This window comes from Mustelus asterias, unplaced genomic scaffold (genome assembly GCF_964213995.1).
Source record: "Mustelus asterias unplaced genomic scaffold, sMusAst1.hap1.1 HAP1_SCAFFOLD_3626, whole genome shotgun sequence".
Lineage (NCBI taxonomy): Eukaryota > Metazoa > Chordata > Chondrichthyes > Carcharhiniformes > Triakidae > Mustelus > Mustelus asterias.
In genome coordinates, this window is record NW_027593571.1 from 7,182 (window position 1) to 25,000 (window position 17,819).

A 17,819-nucleotide genomic window follows, 5' to 3' on the forward strand; every position below is an offset into this window, starting at 1 on the left:
AGAGAGTGTGACAGAGAGAGATAGAGAGAGAGAGAGAGAGAGACAGCACCCTCCCGGATAGAGAGAGTGAGACAGAGAGAGATAGAGAGAGACTGCAACCTCCCGGATAGAGAGAGTGAGACAGAGAGAGAGAGAGAGACTGCACCCTCCCGGATAGAGAGAGTGAGACAGGGAGAAATAGAGAGAGAGAAAGACTGCACCCTCCCGGATAGAGAGAGTGTGACAGAGAGAGATAGAGAGAGAGAGACTGCACCCTCCCGGATAGAGAGAGTGTGACAGAGGGAAAAAGAGAGGGAGAGAGAGACTGCACCCTCCCGGATAGAGAGAGTGTGACAGAGAGAGAGAGAGAGAGAGACTGCAACCTCCCGGATAGAGAGAGTGAGACAGAGAGAGAGAGAGAGAGATAGACTGCACCCTCCCGGATAGAGAGAGTGAGACAGGGAGAAATAGAGAGAGAGAGAGACTGCACCCTCCCGGATAGAGAGAGTGAGACGGAGAGAAATAGAGAGAGAGAGAGAGAGAGACTGCACCCTCCCGGATAGAGAGAGTGTGACAGAGAGAGATAGAGAGAGAGAGAGACTGCACCCTCCTGGATAGAGAGAGTGAGACAGAGAGAGAGAGAGAGAGACTGCACCCTCCCGGATAGAGAGAGTGAGACAGAGGGAGAGAGAGAGAGACTGCACCCTCCCGGATAGAGAGAGTGTGACAGAGAGAGAGAGAGAGAGACTGCACCCTCCCGGATAGAGAGAGTGTGACAGAGAGAGATAGGGAGAGACTGCACCCTCCCAGATAGAGAGAGTGAGACAGAGAGAGAGAGAGAGAGAGACTGCACCCTCCCAGATAGAGAGTGAGACAGAGAGAGACTGCTCCCTCCCGGATAGAGAGAGTGAGACAGAGAGAGAGAGAGAGAGAGAGAGAGACTGCACCCTCCCGGATAGAGAGAGTGAGACAGAGAGAGAGAGAGAGAGAAAGACTGTACCCTCCGGATAGAGAGAGTGAGACAGAGAGAGATAGAGAGAGAGAGACTGCAGCCTCCCTGATAGAGAGAGTGAGACAAAGAGAGAGAGAAAGACTGTAACACCCTGGATAGAGAGAGTGTGACAGAGAAATAGAGAGAGAGAGAGGCTGCACCCTCCCGGATAGAGAGAGTGTGACAGAGAGAGATAGAGAGAGAGAGAGACTGCAACCTCCCGGATAGAGAGAGTGAGATAGAGAGAGAGAGACTGCACCCTCCCGGATAGAGAGAGTGAGACAGAGAGAGGGAGAGAGAGACTGCACCCTCCCGGATAGAGAGAGTGTGACAGAGAGAGATAGAGATAGACTGCACCCTCCCGGATAGAGAGAGTGAGACAGAGAGAAATAGAGAGAGAGAGAGACTGCACCCTCCCGGATAGAGAGAGTGTGACAGAGAGAGATAGAGAGAGAGAGAGACTGCACCCTCCCGGATAGAGAGAGTGAGACAGAGAGAAATAGAGAGAGAGAGAGACTGCACCCTCCCGGATAGAGAGAGTGAGACAGAGAGAAATAGAGAGAGAGAGAGACTGCACCCTCCCGGATAGAGAGAGTGTGACAGACAGAGATAGAGAGAGAGAGAGACTGCACCCTCCCGGATAGAGAGAGTGTGACAGAGAGAGATAGAGATAGACTGCACCCTCCCGGATAGAGAGAGTGAGACAGAGAGAAATAGAGAGAGAGAGAGACTGCACCCTCCCGGATAGAGAGAGTGAGACAGAGAGAGATAGAGAGAGAGAGAGACTGCACCCTCCCGGATAGAGAGAGTGTGACAGAGAGAGATAGAGAGAGACTGCACCCTCCCGGATAGAGAGAGGGTGACAGAGAGAGATAGTGAGAGACTGCACTCTCCCGGATAGAGAGAGTGAGACAGAGAGAGAGAGAGAGATAGACAGCACCCTCCCGGATAGAGAGAGTGAGACAGAGAGAAATAGAGAGAGAAAGAGACTGCAACCTCCCGGATAGAGAGAGTGAGACAGAGAGAGAGAGAGAGAGAGAGAGACTGCACCCTCCCGGATAGAGAGAGTGAGACAGAGAGAGATAGAGAGAGACTGCACCCTCCCGGATAGAGAGAGTGAGACAGAGAGAGAGACTGCACCCTCCCGGATAGAGAGAGTGAGACAGAGAGAAATAGAGAGAGAGAGAGACTGCACCCTCCCGGATAGAGAGGGTGTGACAGAGAGAGATAGAGAGAGAGAGAGACTGCACCCTCCCGGATAGAGAGAGTGTGACAGAGAGAAATAGAGAGAGAGAGAGACTGCACCCTCCCGGATAGAGAGAGTGTGACAGAGAGAGAGAGAGACTGCACCCTCCCGGATAGAGAGAGTGAGACAGAGAGAGAGAGAGAGATGGACTGCACCCTCCCGGATAGAGAGAGTGAGACAGAGAGAAATAGAGAGAGAGAGAGACTGCACCCTCCCGGATAGAGAGAGTGTGACAGAGAGAAATAGAGAGAGAGAGAGACTGCACCCTCCCGGATAGAGAGAGTGTGACAGAGAGAGATAGAGATAGACTGCACCCTCCCGGATAGAGAGAGTGAGACAGAGAGAAATAGAGAGAGACTGCACCCTCCCGGATAGAGAGAGTGAGACAGAGAGAGATAGAGAGAGACTGCAACCTCCCGGATAGAGAGAGTGAGACAGAGAGAGAGAGAGAGATAAAGACTGTACCCTCCGGATAGAGAGAGTGAGACAGAGATAGAGAGAGAGAGACTGCACCCTCCCAGATAGAGAGAGTGAGACAGAGAGAGATAGAGAGAGAGAGACTGCACCCTCCTGGATGGAGAGAGTGAGACACAGAGAGAAATAGAGAGAGGGAGAGAGAGAGAGACTGCACCCTCCCAGATAGAGAGAGTGAGACACAGAGAGAGAGAGAGAGACTGTACCCTCCCAGATAGAGAGAGTGAGACAGAGAGAGAGAGAGAGAGAGAGACTGCACCCTCCCGGATAGAGAGAGTGAGACAGAGAGAGATAGAGAGAGAGAGAGACTGCACCCTCCCGGATAGAGAGAGTGAGACAGAGAGAAATAGAGAGAGAGAGACTTGGAAGCCACCGTGACCCTGAATGATGCTTTGGGATGGAGGGAGTGAGTTAGGGATGGATGGAGATGTGGCAGCGCGGTGGCAGAGTGTGTTCGTTCTGGAGCCTCTCAGCTCCGGGGACCCGGGTTCGATTCCCGACCTCGGGTCACTGTCTGTGTGGAGTCGGCACGTTCTCCCCGTGTCTGCGTGGGTTTCCTCCGGGTGCTCCGGTTTCCTCCCACAGTCCGGAAGGCGGTGCTGGTTAGGGTGCATTGACCCGAACAGGGTGTGGTGACGAGGGGATTTTCACAGTAACTTCATTGCAGTGTTAATGTAAGCCTTACTTGTGACACTAATAAATAAACTTTAACTTTCTCCTTCTTTGGATTTTCCAAAAAAAAGTCACAAAATCATTGAGTTTCCGTCAGGAAATGTTTATTTTATTCAACAACAAGTAACACAAATCAAACCCTCTCCTCCCTCTGTAACTGGATCCTGAACTTCCGAACCCACAGACCACAATCAGTAAGGATCGGCAACAACACCTCCTCCACGATCATCCTCAACACCGGTGCCCACAAGGCTGTGTTCTCAGCCCCCTACTATACTCCTGATACACCCCCTGACTGTGCGGCCAAATTCCCCTCCAATTGGATTTTCCAGTTTGCTGACGACACCACCGTAGTGGGTCGGATCTCAAACAATGACGAGACAGAGTACAGGAATGAGATAGAGAATCTGGTGAACTGGTGCAGCAACAATAATCTCTCCCTCAATCTCAACAAAACGAAGGAGATTGTCATCGACTTCAGGAAGTGTAAAGGAGAACATGTCCCTGTCTACATCAACGGGGACCAAGTAGAAATGGTCGAGAGCTTCAAGTTTTTAGGTGTCCAGATCACCAACAACCTGTCCTGGTCCCCCCCACGCCGACACTATAGTTAAGGAAGCCCACCAACGCCGCTTTCTCAGAAGACTAAGGAAATTTGTCATGTCCGCTACGACTCTCACCAACTTTTACAGATGCCCCATAGAAAGCATTCTTCCTGGTTGTATCACAGCTCGGTCTGGGGCTCCTGCTCTGCCCAAGACCGCAAGGAACTACAAAGGGTCGTGAATGTAGCCCAATCCATCACGCAAACCAGCCTCCCATCCATTCACTCTGTCTACACTTCCCGCTGCCTCGGGAAAAGCAGCAGCATAATCAAGGACCCCACGCACCCCGGACATTCTCTCTTCCACCTTCTTCCGTCGGGAAAAAGATACAAAAGTCTGAGGTCACGCACCGACCGACTCAAGAACAGCTTCTTCCCTGCTGCTGTCAGACTTTTGAATGGACCGACCTCGCATTAAGTTGATCTTTCTCTACACCCTAGCTATGACCGTAACACTACATTCTGCACCCTCTCCTTTCCTTCTCCCCTATGTACTCTATGAATGGTATGCTTTGACTGTATAGCACGCAAGAAACAATACTTTTCACTTTATCCCAATACATATGTAGCACGGTGGTTAGCACTGCAGCCTCACAGCGCCAGGGACCCGGGTTCGATTCCCGGCTCGGGTCACTGTCTGTGTGGAGTCTGCATGTTCTCCCCGTGTCTGCGTGGGTTTCCTCCGGGTGCTCCGGTTTCCTCCCACAGTCTGAAAGACATGCAGGTTAGGGTGCATTGGCCGTGCTAAATTCTCCCTCAGTGTCCCCGAACAGGCACCAGAGTGTGGGCGACTGGGGGATTTTTACAGGAACTACATTGCAGTGTTAATGTCAGCCGACTTGTGACACTAATAAATAAACATTAACTTTACATATGACAATAAATCAAATCAAAACACAGCACCAAAACTCTCAGGAGTCGGCAAACACCCTGAGAGACACCAGTCAGTGTACAGATATCTCCCTGAGAGAGAGAGAGAGGACTGAGAGACACCAGTCAGTGTACAGATATCTCCCTGAGAGAGAGAGGACTGAGAGACACCAGTCAGTGTACAGATATCTCCCTGAGAGAGAGAGAGGGGCCTGAGAGACACCAGTCAGTGTGCAGATATCTCCCTGAGAGAGAGAGAGGACTGAGAGACACCAGTCAGTGTACAGATATCTCCCTGAGAGAGAGAGAGAGGGGACTGAGAGACACCAGTCAGTGTACAGATATCTCCCTGAGAGAGAGAGGGGACTGAGAGACACCAGTCAGTGTACAGATATCTCCCTGAGAGAGAGAGAGGGGGGACTGAGAGACACCAGTCAGTGTACAGATATCTCCCTGAGAGAGAGAGAGGGGACTGAGAGACACCAGACAGTGTACAGATATCTCCCTGAGAGAGAGGGGGGACTGAGAGACACCAGTCAGTGTACAGATATCTCCCTGAGAGAGAGGGGGGACTGAGAGACACCAGTCAGTGTACAGATATCTCCCTGAGAGAGAGGGGACTGAGAGACACCAGTCAGTGCACAGATATCTCCCTGAGAGAGAGAGAAGGGACTGAGAGACACCAGTCAGTGTACAGATATCTCCCTGAGAGAGAGGGGGGACTGAGAGACAACAGTCAGTGTACAGATATCTCCCTGAGAGAGAGGGGACTGAGAGACACCAGTCAGTGCACAGATATCTCCCTGAGAGAGAGAGAGGGGACTGAGAGACACCAGTCAGTGCACAGATATCTCCCTGAGAGAGAGAGAGGGGACTGAGAGACACCAGTCAGTGTACAGATATCTCCCTGAGAGAGAGAGAGGGGACTGAGAGACACCAGTCAGTGTACAGATATCTCCCTGAGAGAGAGGGGACTGAGAGACACCAGTCAGTGTACAGATATCTCCCTGAGAGAGAGGGGACTGAGAGACACCAGTCAGTGTACAGATATCTCCCTGAGAGAGAGAGAGGGGACTGAGAGACACCAGTCAGTGTACAGATATCTCCCTGAGAGAGAGAGGGGACTGAGAGACACCAGTCAGTGTACAGATATCTCCCTGAGAGAGAGAGGGGACTGAGAGACACCAGTCAGTGTACAGATATCTCCCTGAGAGAGAGAGGGGACTGAGAGACACCAGTCAGTGTACAGATATCTCCGAGAGAGAGAGTGGGGGGACTGAGAGACACCAGTCAGTGTACAGATATCTCCCTGAGAGAGAGAGAGAGGACTGAGAGACACCAGTCAGTGTACAGATATCTCCCTGAGAGAGAGAGAGGCGACTGAGAGACACCAGTCAGTGTACAGATATCTCCCTGAGAGAGAGGGGACTGAGAGACACCAGTCAGTGTACAGATATCTCCCTGAGAGAGAGAGAGGGGGGACTGAGAGACACCAGTCAGTGTACAGATATCTCCGAGAGAGAGAGTGGGGGGACTGAGAGACACCAGTCAGTGTACAGATATCTCCCTGAGAGAGAGAGAGAGGACTGAGAGACACCAGTCAGTGTACAGATATCTCCCTGAGAGAGAGAGAGGCGACTGAGAGACACCAGTCAGTGTACAGATATCTCCCTGAGAGAGAGGGGACTGAGAGACACCAGTCAGTGTACAGATATCTCCCTGAGAGAGAGAGGGGGGACTGAGAGACACCAGTCAGTGTACAGATATCTCCCTGAGAGAGAGAGAGGGGGGACTGAGAGACACCAGTCAGTGTACAGATATCTCCCTGAGAGCGAGGGGACTGAGAGACACCAGTCAGTGTACAGATATCTCCCTGAGAGAGAGAGCGAGAGGGGACTGAGAGACACCAGTCAGTGTACAGATATCTCCCTGAGAGAGAGAGGGGACTGAGAGACACCAGTCAGTGTACAGATATCTCCCTGAGAGAGAGAGGGGGGACTGAGAGACACCAGTCAGTGTACAGATATCTCCCTGAGAGAGAGGGGACTGAGAGACACCAGTCAGTGTACAGATATCTCCCTGAGAGAGAGAGAGAGAGAGGGGACTGAGAGACACCAGTCAGTGTACAGATATCTCCCTGAGAGAGAGAGAGAGGGGACTGAGAGACACCAGTCAGTGTACAGATATCTCCCTGAGAGAGAGAGGGGACTGAGAGACACCAGTCAGTGTACAGATATCTCCCTGAGAGAGAGAGGGGGACTGAGAGACACCAGTCAGTGTACAGATATCTCCCTGAGAGAGAGAGAGGGGACTGAGAGACACCAGTCAGTGTACAGATATCTCCCTGAGAGAGAGAGAGGGGACTGAGAGACACCAGTCAGTGTACAGATATCTCCCTGAGAGAGAGAGAGAGAGGACTGAGAGACACCAGTCAGTGTACAGATATCTCCCTGAGAGAGAGAGAGGGGACTGAGAGACACCAGTCAGTGTACAGATATCTCCCTGAGAGAGAGAGAGAGAGGACTGAGAGACACCAGTCAGTGTACAGATATCTACCTGAGAGAGAGAGAGAGGGGACTGAGAGACACCAGTCAGTGTACAGATATCTCCCTGAGAGAGAGAGAGGGGACTGAGAGACACCAGTCAGTGTACAGCTTCAGGGCAGTGTGGGGAGTTGTTATGTTCTGGAGTTCGGTAAACGTGACCCCGACATCTCGGGGACCCCCTCAATCAGAGGTCAAGTTTGGTACGGGATCCGCGAGTCAAGCTGTGGTAGTTTGCAGGGAATAGGAAGCAGAGTAATCCATCGATCATCAGCGCAGTCAGTCCCCACACTTTGTACTTGGCATTGATGAAGACAGGCAGCTTGTAGAGGTGTCCCTGGTGTCTGAACGTTGTGTAACGATGGTTTTCCTCATTGAAGAAATGTTGCAGAGAGATCACAAAAACATCCTCCACCTTGGCAGCATAAAACAACAGATCAAATATCAGCGGAACCAAAACACTCCCACTTCAAACCCACTGACCCCATCAAACACTCCCAGGACAGGTACAGCACGGGGTTAGATACAGAGTAAAGCTCCCTCTACACTGTCCCCATCAAACACTCCCAGGACAGGTACAGCACGGAGTTAGATACAGAGTAAAGCTCCCTCTACACTGTCCCCATCAAACACTCCCAGGACAGGTACAGCATGGTGTTAGATACAGAGTAAAGCTCCCTCCACACTGTCTCCCATCAAACACTCCCAGGACAGGTACAGCATGGTGTTAGATACAGAGTAAAGCTCCCTCTACACTGTCCCCATCAAACACTCCCAGGACAGGTACAGCACGGGGTTAGATACAGAGTAAAGCTCCCTCTACACTGTCCCCATCAAACACTCCCAGGACAGGTACAGCACGGGGTTAGATACAGAGTAAAGCTCCCTCTACACTGTCCCCATCAAACACTCCCAGGACAGGTACAGCACGGAGTTAGATACAGAGTAAAGCTCCCTCTACACTGTCCCCATCAAACACTCCCAGGACAGGTACAGCACGGGGTTAGATACAGAGTAAAGCTCCCTCTACACTGTCCCCATCAAACACTCCCAGGACAGGTACAGCACGGGGTTAGATACAGAGTAAAGCTCCCCCTACACTGTCCCCATCAAACACTCCCAGGACAGGTACAGCACGGGGTTAGATACAGAGTAAAGCTCCCTCTACACTGTCCCCATCAAACACTCCCAGGACAGGTACAGCACGGGGTTAGATACAGAGTAAAGCTCCCTCTACACTGTCCCCATCAAACACTCCCAGGACAGGTACAGCACGGGGTTAGATACAGAGTAAAGCTCCCTCTACACTGTCCCCATCAAACACTCCCAGGACAGGTACAGCACGGGGTTAGATACAGAGTAAAGCTCCCTCTACACTGTCCCCATCAAACACTCCCAGGACAGGTACAGCACGGGGTTAGATACAGAGTAAAGCTCCCTCTACACTGTCCCCATCAAACACTCCCAGGACAGGTACAGCACGGGGTTAGACACAGAGTAAAGCTCCCTCTACACTGTCCCCATCAAACACTCCCAGGACAGGTACAGCACGGGGTTAGATACAGAGTAAAGCTCCCTCTACACTGTCCCCATCAAACACTCCCAGGACAGGTACAGCACGGGGTTAGATACAGAGTAAAGCTGCCTCTATATTTACCTTGAGATGGGGGGCGGGGTGTGGGGTGCAGGGGGATGGGGGGGCGGTGGCGGGGGCGGGTCCGGGGGGAAGTGATGTGGGGTGGGGGGTGCGGGGGGGGGTGTAGTGGCTGGAGGAGGTTACAGAGATAGGGAGGGGTGTAGGGGCTGGAGGAAGTTACAGAGATAGGGAGGGGTGTAGGGGCTGGAGGAGGTTACTGATAGGGAGGGGTGTAGGGGCTGGAGGAGGTTACAGAGATAGGGAGGGGTGTAGGGGCTGGAGGAGGTTACAGAGATAGGGAGTGGTGTAGGGGCTGGAGGAGGTTACAGAGATAGGGAGGGGTGTAGGGGCTGGAGGAGGTTACAGAGATAGGGAGGGGTGTAGGGGCTGGAGGAGGTTACAGAGATAGGGAGGGGTGTAGGGGCTGGAGGAGGTTACAGAGATAGGGAGGGGGTGTAGGGGCTGGAGGAGGTTACAGAGATAGGGAGGGGTGTAGGGGCTGGAGGAGGTTACAGAGATAGGGAGGGGTGTAGGGACTGGAGGAGGTTACAGAGATAGGGAGGGGTGTAGGGGCTGGAGGAGGTTACAGAGATAGGGAGGGGTGTAGGGGCTGGAGGAGGTTACAGAGATAGGGAGGGGTGTAGGGGCTGGAGGAGGTTACAGAGATAGGGAGGGGGTGTAGGGGCTGGAGGAGGTTACAGAGATAGGGAGGGGTGTAGGGGCTGGAGGAGGTTACAGAGATAGGGAGGGGTGTAGGGACTGGAGGAGGTTACAGAGATAGGGAGGGGTGTAGGGGCTGGAGGAGGTTACAGAGATAGGGAGGGGTGTAGGGGATGGAGCAGGTTACAGAGATAGGGAGGGGTGTAGGGGCTGGAGGAGGTTACAGAGATAGGGAGGGGTGTAGGGGCTGGAGGAGGTTACAGAGATAGGGAGTGGTGTAGGGGCTGGAGGAGGTTACAGAGATAGGGAGGTGTGTAGAGGCTGGAGGAAGTTACAGAGATAGGGAGTGGTGTCGGGGCTGGAGGAAGTTACAGAGATAGGGAGTGGTGTAGGGGCTGGAGGAGGTTACAGAGATAGGGAGGGGTGTAGGGGCTGGAGGAGGTTACAGAGATAGGGAGTGGTGTAGGGGCTGGAGGAAGTTACAGAGATAGGGAGTGGTGTAGGGGCTGGAGGAGGTTACAGAGATAGGGACGGGTGTAGGGACTGGAGGAGGTTACAGAGATAGGGAGGGGTGTAGGGGCTGGAGCAGGTTACAGAGATAGGGAGGGGTGTAGGGGTTGGAGCAGGTTACAGAGATAGGGAGGGGTGTAGGGGCTGGAGGAGGTTACAGAGATAGGGAGTGGTGTAGGGGCTGGAGGAGGTTGCAGAGATAGGGAGGGGTGTAGGGGCTGGAGGGGGTTACAGAGATAGGGAGGGTTGTAGGGGCTGGAGGAGGTTACTGAGATAGGGAGTGGTGTCGGGGCTGGAGGAGGTTACAGGGATAGGGAGGGGTGTAGGGGCTGGATGAGGGAGAGGTGTGTGTTAGATTTTCTCTTACCTCACTGGGGTTGGGTCTGATTTCCTCTGGATCTATGGGTCCAAGATTTGCCAGAACTGGTACCACTGTCATTCCAGACTGGAAGGTAAGAGAGAGAGAGTTCGGTCAAACGCTGGTCAGAATCTGGGACCCAAAGCTCTGTGTACATAACCCCAGTGTCCCCATCGCTATCCCAGACTGTGGGCAATGCCCCACATGTTGAGGAGAATTGTTTGTTTACACAGCAGTGAGTTGTTGTGATCTGGAGCAGAGGGACACAGATTGAAGAGAATTGGGGGCGGGGCGATGAGGAGAATTGTTTGTTTACACAGCAGTGAGTTGTTGTGATCTGGAGCAGAGGGACACAGATTGAAGAGAATTGGGGGCGGGGCGATGAGGAGAATTGTTTGTTTACACAGCAGTGAGTTGTTGTGATCTGGAGCAGAGGGACACCGATTGAAGAGAATCGGGGCAGCGGGGGCGATGAGGAGAATTGTTTGTTTACACAGCAGTGAGTTGTGATCTGGAGCAGAGGGACACAGATTGAAGAGAATCGGGGCGGCGGGGGCGATGAGGAGAATTGTTTGTTTACACAGCAGTGAGTTGTTGTGATCTGGAGCAGAGGGACACAGATTGAAGAGAATCGGGGCAGCGGGGGCGATGAGGAGAATTGTTTGTTTACACAGCAGTGAGTTGTTGTGATCTGGAGCAGAGGGACACCGATTGAAGAGAATCGGGGCGGCGGGGGCGATGAGGAGAATTGTTTGTTTACACAGCAGTGAGTTGTTGTGATCTGGAGCAGAGGGACACAGATTGAAGAGAATCGGGGCGGCGGGGGGTGATGAGGAGAATTGTTTGTTTACACAGCAGTGAGTTGTTGTGATCTGGAGCAGAGGGACACAGATTGAAGAGAATCGGGAGCGGGGTGGAGATGAGGAGAATTGTTTGTTTACACAGCAGTGAGTTGTTGTGATCTGGAGCAGAGGGACACAGATTGAAGAGAATCGGGGCGGCGGGGCGATGAGGAGAATTGTTTGTTTACACAGCAGTGAGTTGTGATCTGGAGCAGAGGGACACCGATTGAAGAGAATCGGGGCGGCGGGGGGCGATGAGGAGAATTGTTTGTTTACACAGCAGTGAGTTGTTGTGATCTGGAAGGCACTGCCTGAACGGGCGGTGGTGCAGATTCAATAGGGGGATTCGAAAGGGGCCATTGGACAAATGAAGTTGGCAGCGGTTCATTTCTGTGGGAAAGTCCAATCACAGAATTGTTACGGAGCAGAAGGAGACCATTCGGCCCATCAAGTCTGCACTGACTCTCCAAACAAACATTGTGACTCAGTGCCGGTCCCCTGCCATTTCCCCGTACCCCTGCACATTGTCTCCATTCAAATAATCATGTGAGGCCCTGTGGAAAGCCTCAATTGAAGCTGCCTCCCCCACACAGAACATTCCAGACCCCCTAACCGCTCGCTGTGTCAGAAAATCTGTTCTCACATCACGTTTGCTTCTTTTGCAGAATCACTGTAATCTGTGGTCCTGTCGACTCCCTCCTTTTCCAAGCGGGAACAGCTGCTCCCTCTCTGCTCTGTCCAGCCCCCTCGTGAAATTGATTAGCCCTCATCAAAGCTCCTCTCAGCCTCCTTCTCTCCAACGAGAACCGTCCAACCACTCCAATCTAACCTCATGGCCCACAGTTTCCAGTTTCTAGATGTCCAGGTTACCAACAACCTGTCCTGGTCCCCCCCATGCCGACACTATAGTGAAGAAAGCCCCACCAACGCCTCTACTTTCTCAGAAGACTAAGGAAATTTGGCATGTCAGCTACGACTCTCACCAACTTTTACAGATGCCCCATAGAAAGCATTCTTACTGGTTGTATCACAGCTTGGTCTGGGCTCCTGCTCTGCCCAAGACCGCAAGGAACTACAAAGGGTTGTGAATGAAGCCCAGTCCATCACGCAAACCAGCCTCCCATCCATTGACTCTGTCTACACTTCCCGCTGCCTCGGGGAAAAGCAGCAGCATAATCAAGGACCCCACACACCCCGGACATTCTCTCTTCCACCTTCTTCCGTCGGGAAAAAGATACAAAAATCTGAGGACATATAAAGTTTAAGTTTATTTGTTAGTGTCACAAGTAGGCTTAACATTAACACTGCAATGAAGTTACTGTGAAAACCCTCTGGTCGCCACACTCCGGCGCCTGTTCGGGTACACTGAGGGAGAATTTAGCACGGCCAATGCACCCTAACCAGCACGTCTTTCGGACTGTGGAAGGAAACTGGAGCACCCGGAGGAAACCCACGCGGACACGGGGAGAATGTGCAAACTCCGCACAGACAGTGACCCGAGCCGGGAATCGAATTGGGTCCCTGATGCTGTGAGGCAGCTTTGCGACTATCCAACTCGAGAACAGCTTCTTCCCTGCTGCTGTCAGACTTTTGAATGGACCTCCCTCGCATTAAGTTGATCTTTCTCTACACCCGAGCTATGACTGTAACGCTACATTCTGCACCCTCTCCTTTCCTTCTCTATGAACGGTATGCTTTGTCTGTATCGCGCGCAAGAAACAATACTTTTCACTGTGTGTTAATACATGTAACAATAATAAATCAAATCCAATCATAACTGAAGTTTCTCAGTTCTGAAACCATTCTGGTGAACCTCTCGCATTTCCCAATGATCTTATAGAGGTCTATAAAATAATGAAGGGCACAGATCAGCTCGATAGTCAATATCTTTTCCCAAAGGTAGAGGAGTCTAAAACTAGAGGGCATAGGTTTAAGGTGAGAGGGGAGAGATACAGAAGTGTCCAGAGGGGCAATGTTTTCACACAGAGGGTGGTGAGTGTCTGGAACAAGCTGCCAGAGGCAGTAGTAGAGGCGGGTACAATTTTGTCTTTTAAAAAACATTGAGATAGTTACATGGGTACGATGGGTATAGAGGGATATGGGCCAAATGTGGGCAATTGGGACTAGCCTAGGGGCTTAAAAAAAAGGGCGGCATGGACAAGTTGGGCCAAAGGGCCTGTTTCCATCTGGAAGAAGGTGTAACTGGGGTGATCAGTAAGTTTGCGGACGACACAAAATTGGCAGGACTTGCAGATAGTGAGGAACATTGTCAGAAGCTACAGAAGGATATAGATAGGCTGGAAATTTGGGCAAAGAAATGGCAGATGGAGTTCAATCCAGATAAATGCGAAGTGATGCATTTTGGTAGAACTAACGTAGGGAGGAGCTGTACGATAAATGGCAGAACCATAAAGGGTGTAGATACGCAGAGGGACCTGGGTGTGCAAGTCCACAGATCCTTGAAGGTGACGTCACAGGTGGAGAAGGTGGTGAAGAAGGCATATGGCATGCTTGCCTTTATAGGACGGGGCATAGAGTATAAATGTTGGGGTCTGATGTTGCAGATGTATAGAACGTTGGTTCAGCCGCATTTGGAATACTGCGTCCAGTTCTGGTCGCCACACTACCAGAAGGACATGGAGGCTTTGGAGAGAGTGCAGAGGAGGTTTACCAGGATGTTGCCTGATATGGAGGGGCTTAGTTATGAGGAGAGATTGGGTAAACTGGGGTTGTTCTCACTGGAAAGACGGAGGATGAGGGGTGACCTAATAGAGGTGTATAAAATTATGAAAGGCATAGATAGGGTGAACGGTGGGAAGTTTTTCCCCGGGTCGGTGGTGACGTTCACGAGGGGTCATAGGTTCAAGGTGAGGGGGGGGGAGGTTTAACACAGATATCAGAAGGACGTATTTTACACAGAGGGTGGTGGGGGCCTGGAATGCGCTGCCGGGCAAGGTGGTGGAGGCGGACACACTGGGAACGGTTAAGACTTATCTAGATAGCCACATGAACGGAGTGGGAATGGAGGGATACAAAAGAATGGTCTAGTTTGGACCAGGGAGCGGCACGGGCTTGGAGGGCCGAAGGGCCTGTTACTGTGCTGTAAACCTCTCTGACTCTCAGTTTCTCCAGTGTGTTCACATCTTCCCTTCAGTCTGGCGCCCAGAACTGACCACAATACTCCAGCTGAGGTCTAAATGGTGTCTTCTCTCTGTTTAGAATCCGCTCGTTGTTCTTGGACTGTGTGAGTGCTGGAGGGACTCACCCTCTCTGGATAGGATCTGAGGGTGCCCCAGACACACTCGCGTGAGAGTTTGAGGCCCAGTTCTTCGTGAGTCTCCCGCAGTGCGGTGTGGATGATATCGGGGTCGGAGGAGTCTCGCTTACCCCCCGGGAAGCTGCGAGAGAGAGAGACAGAGACAGAGAGTTCAGAGCAGACGGTACGCTGCATCATGAGACCGCAGGGCGGGGTGTCTGTCTGTCTGCCCAGTGTCAGACGGTGCAGAGAAGGCGTGGAGGGATGGAGGGGCCGAGGGACGGAGGGACGGAGGGACGGAGGGTCAGAGGGTCAGAGGGTCAGAGGGTCCGAGGGTCAGAGGGTCCGAGGGTCCGAGGGACGGAGGGACGGAGGGTCAGAGGGACAGAAGGAAGGAGGGGCGGAGGGACAGAGGAACGGTAGGTTGGAGGGTCGGAGGGATGGAGGGACGGAGGGACAGAGGGATGGAGGGACGGAGGGAGGGAGGGACAGAGGGACGGTTTGACAGACGGAGGGAGGGAGGGAGGGAGGGAGGGAGGGAGGGAGGGAGGGAGGGAGGGAGGGAGGGAGGGAGGGAGGGACGGTTTGACGAACGGAGGGAGGGAGGGAGGGACGGTTTGACGGACGGAGGGAGGGAGGGAGGGAGGGAGGGACGGTTTGACGGATGGAGGGAGGGAGGGAGGGAGGGAGGGACGGTTTGACGAACGGAGGGAGGGGGGTGGGAGGGAGGGAGGGAGGGACGGTTTGACGGATGGAGGGAGGGAGGGGGGTGGGAGGGAGGGAGGGAGGGAGGGACAGTTTGATGGACGGAGAGAGGGAAGGGGGTGGGAGGGAGGGAGGGAGGGAGGGACGGTTTGACGGACGGAGGGAGGGAGGGAGGGAGGGACGGTTTGACGGACGGAGGGAGGGGGGTGGGAGGGAGGGATGGAGGGAGGGACAGTTTGATGGACGGAGAGAGGGAGGGGGGTGGGAGGGAGGGAGGGAGGGAGGGAGGGACGGTTTGACGGACGGAGGGAGGGAGGGAGGGAGGGACGGTTTGACGGACGGAGGGAGGGGGGTGGGAGGGAGGGATGGAGGGAGGGACGGTTTGACGGACGGAGGGAGGGAGGGAGGGAGGGAGGGAGGGACGGTTTGACGGACGGAGGGAGGGGGGTGGGAGGGAGGGATGGAGGGAGGGACGGTTTGACGGACGGAGGGAGGGAGGGAGGGAGGGACGGTTTGACGGACGGAGGGAGGGGGGTGGGAGGGAGGGAGGGAGGGAGGGAGGGACGGTTTGACGGATGGAGGGAGGGAGGGAGGGAGGGACGGTTTGACGGACGGAGGGAGGGAGGGGGGAGGGAGGGAGGCTCCCGCGGCCTCACTAACCTGACGTCTCCCTGGTGCCTCCCAGCGAGTTTGCTGGATCGGAGAGTGAGGAGGAGTGAGGGGTCACCTCGGACCGAGCAGAGAGGGACCAGGACCCCTGCGGCCGGAGCTGAACCCTCGCCCCCAGGCTGGCCCAGCCGGGCTCGAAACCGGCCCTCACTCTCCCGGGACAGGCAGGAGCGCAGCAGCTCTCCCAGCGGGGACCGGACCCCTGGCATCGCCCCCTCCCCCTGGCCGGACCCCCGGCTCCCCGCTGCCCGGGGACGGAGGGCCAGAGCTAACACAGAGCGGCCGGACAACATGGTGGACAGTCAGTGGGCCATTTGCTCCATTCCAGCCGTTCTGACCCATCTGGAAACAAACAGGAGAAGGCGTGAGACCCCCAGACAATGGAAACCGGACCCCCAGACACAGCTCCCCACCCAGACCCCTCCCCAATTCACACCCGGCCTCCAGGCAGCACGGCTGGGCTGTTCAGCAACAGGGGGCATCGCACTGAGCACTGATTCCCCCCTCCCCCTCTCTCCTGGACACTGGGCTGCTACAGATTAACCCGACCCTCTCCCCACCCCCTCTCCATCCCCAGGGGCTTCCTATCTCCCCTCCCCCAAGGCCCACCCTCCATTCCCTCCCTCCCCCTCTCCCCCCTCTCTCTAACCCAGTTCCTGCTCCTTCTGCACTGTGACCCCCACAACCCTGAGACGGGGGCAGGACTTAGAGAGCAACAGGAGGAGTTAGAAAAACTAACGTCACTTCCCAGAGAGACTGAGAGAGACAGAGAGACAGAGAGAGAGACGGAGACAGAGAGAGACAGGGAGAGAGAGACAGAGAGAGAGAGACAGAGAGAGAGAGACAGAGAGAGAGAGACAGAGAGAGAGACAGAGAGAGGGACAGAGAGAGAGACAGAGAGAGAGAGACAGAGAGAGAGACAGACAGAGAGAGAGAGACAGAGAGAGAGACAGAGAGAGAGAGAGAGACAGAGAGAGAGAGAGAGACAGAGACAAAGAGAGAGAGAGACAGAGAGAGAGAGAGACAGAGAGAGACAGAGAGACAGAGAGAGAGAGACAGAGAGAGAGACAGAGAGAGACAGAGGGACAGAGAGAGAGAGACAAAGAACAAAGAAAATTACAGCACAGGAACAGGCCCTTCGGCCCCTCCAATCCTGCACCGACCATGCTGCCCGACTGAACTAAAACCCCCTCCCCTTCCGGGGACCATATCCCTCTATTCCCATCCTTTTCAAGTACTTGTCAAGACGCCCCTTAAAATCCACGACCGTATCCGCTTCCACTCCCTCCTCCCGGCAGCGAGTTCCAGGCACCCACCACCCTCTGTGTAAAAAATCTGCCTCGTACATCTCCTTTAAACCTTGCCCCTCGCACCTTAAACCTGTGCCCCCGAGTAATTGACTCTTCCACCCTGGGGAAAAGCTTCTGACTATCCACTCTGTCCATGCCTCTCATAATCTTATAGACTTCTATCAGGTCTCCCCCCAACCTCCGTCGTTCCAGTGAGAACAAACCAAGTTTCTCCAACCTCTCCTCATAGCTAATGCCCTCCAGACCAGGCAACATCCTGGTAAATCTTTCCTGTACCCTCTCCAAAGCCTCTACATCCTTCTGGTAGTGTGGCGACCAGAATTGAACACTATATTCCAAGTGCGTCCTAACTCAGGTTCTATAAAGCTGCAACATGACTTGCCAATGTTTAAACTCAATACCCCGGCTGATGAAGGCAAGCATGCCGTATGCCTTCTTGACTACCTTCTCCACCTGCATTGCCACTTTCAGTGACCTGTGTCCCTGTACACCCA

At 53.6% G+C, this 17,819-nt stretch overlaps 1 protein-coding gene across 3 annotated transcripts in view; it reads right to left on the reverse strand.

Moving 5' to 3' along the window:
* Positions 1-3,449: 3,449 nt before the first annotated feature.
* Positions 3,450-17,819, reverse strand: part of nudt8 (nudix hydrolase 8) — a 15,151-nt gene continuing 781 nt past the window's right edge. Inside the window, exons 1-5 of one of the 3 annotated variants that reach the window (XM_078208396.1) lie at positions 16,665-16,689; positions 16,007-16,357; positions 14,651-14,783; positions 10,553-10,630; positions 3,450-7,794 (exon numbers count right to left, since the gene is read on the reverse strand). In XM_078208396.1, the coding sequence (XP_078064522.1) occupies positions 7,567-7,794; positions 10,553-10,630; positions 14,651-14,783; positions 16,007-16,308 (741 nt within the window). In that variant the 5' untranslated portion in view covers positions 16,309-16,357; positions 16,665-16,689 and the 3' untranslated portion in view covers positions 3,450-7,566. Of the gene's footprint in view, positions 7,795-10,552; positions 10,631-14,650; positions 14,784-16,006; positions 16,434-16,664; positions 16,690-17,819 lie in introns of those variants that run through there. The other 2 variants (XM_078208397.1, XM_078208395.1) reach the window with 2 other exon arrangements.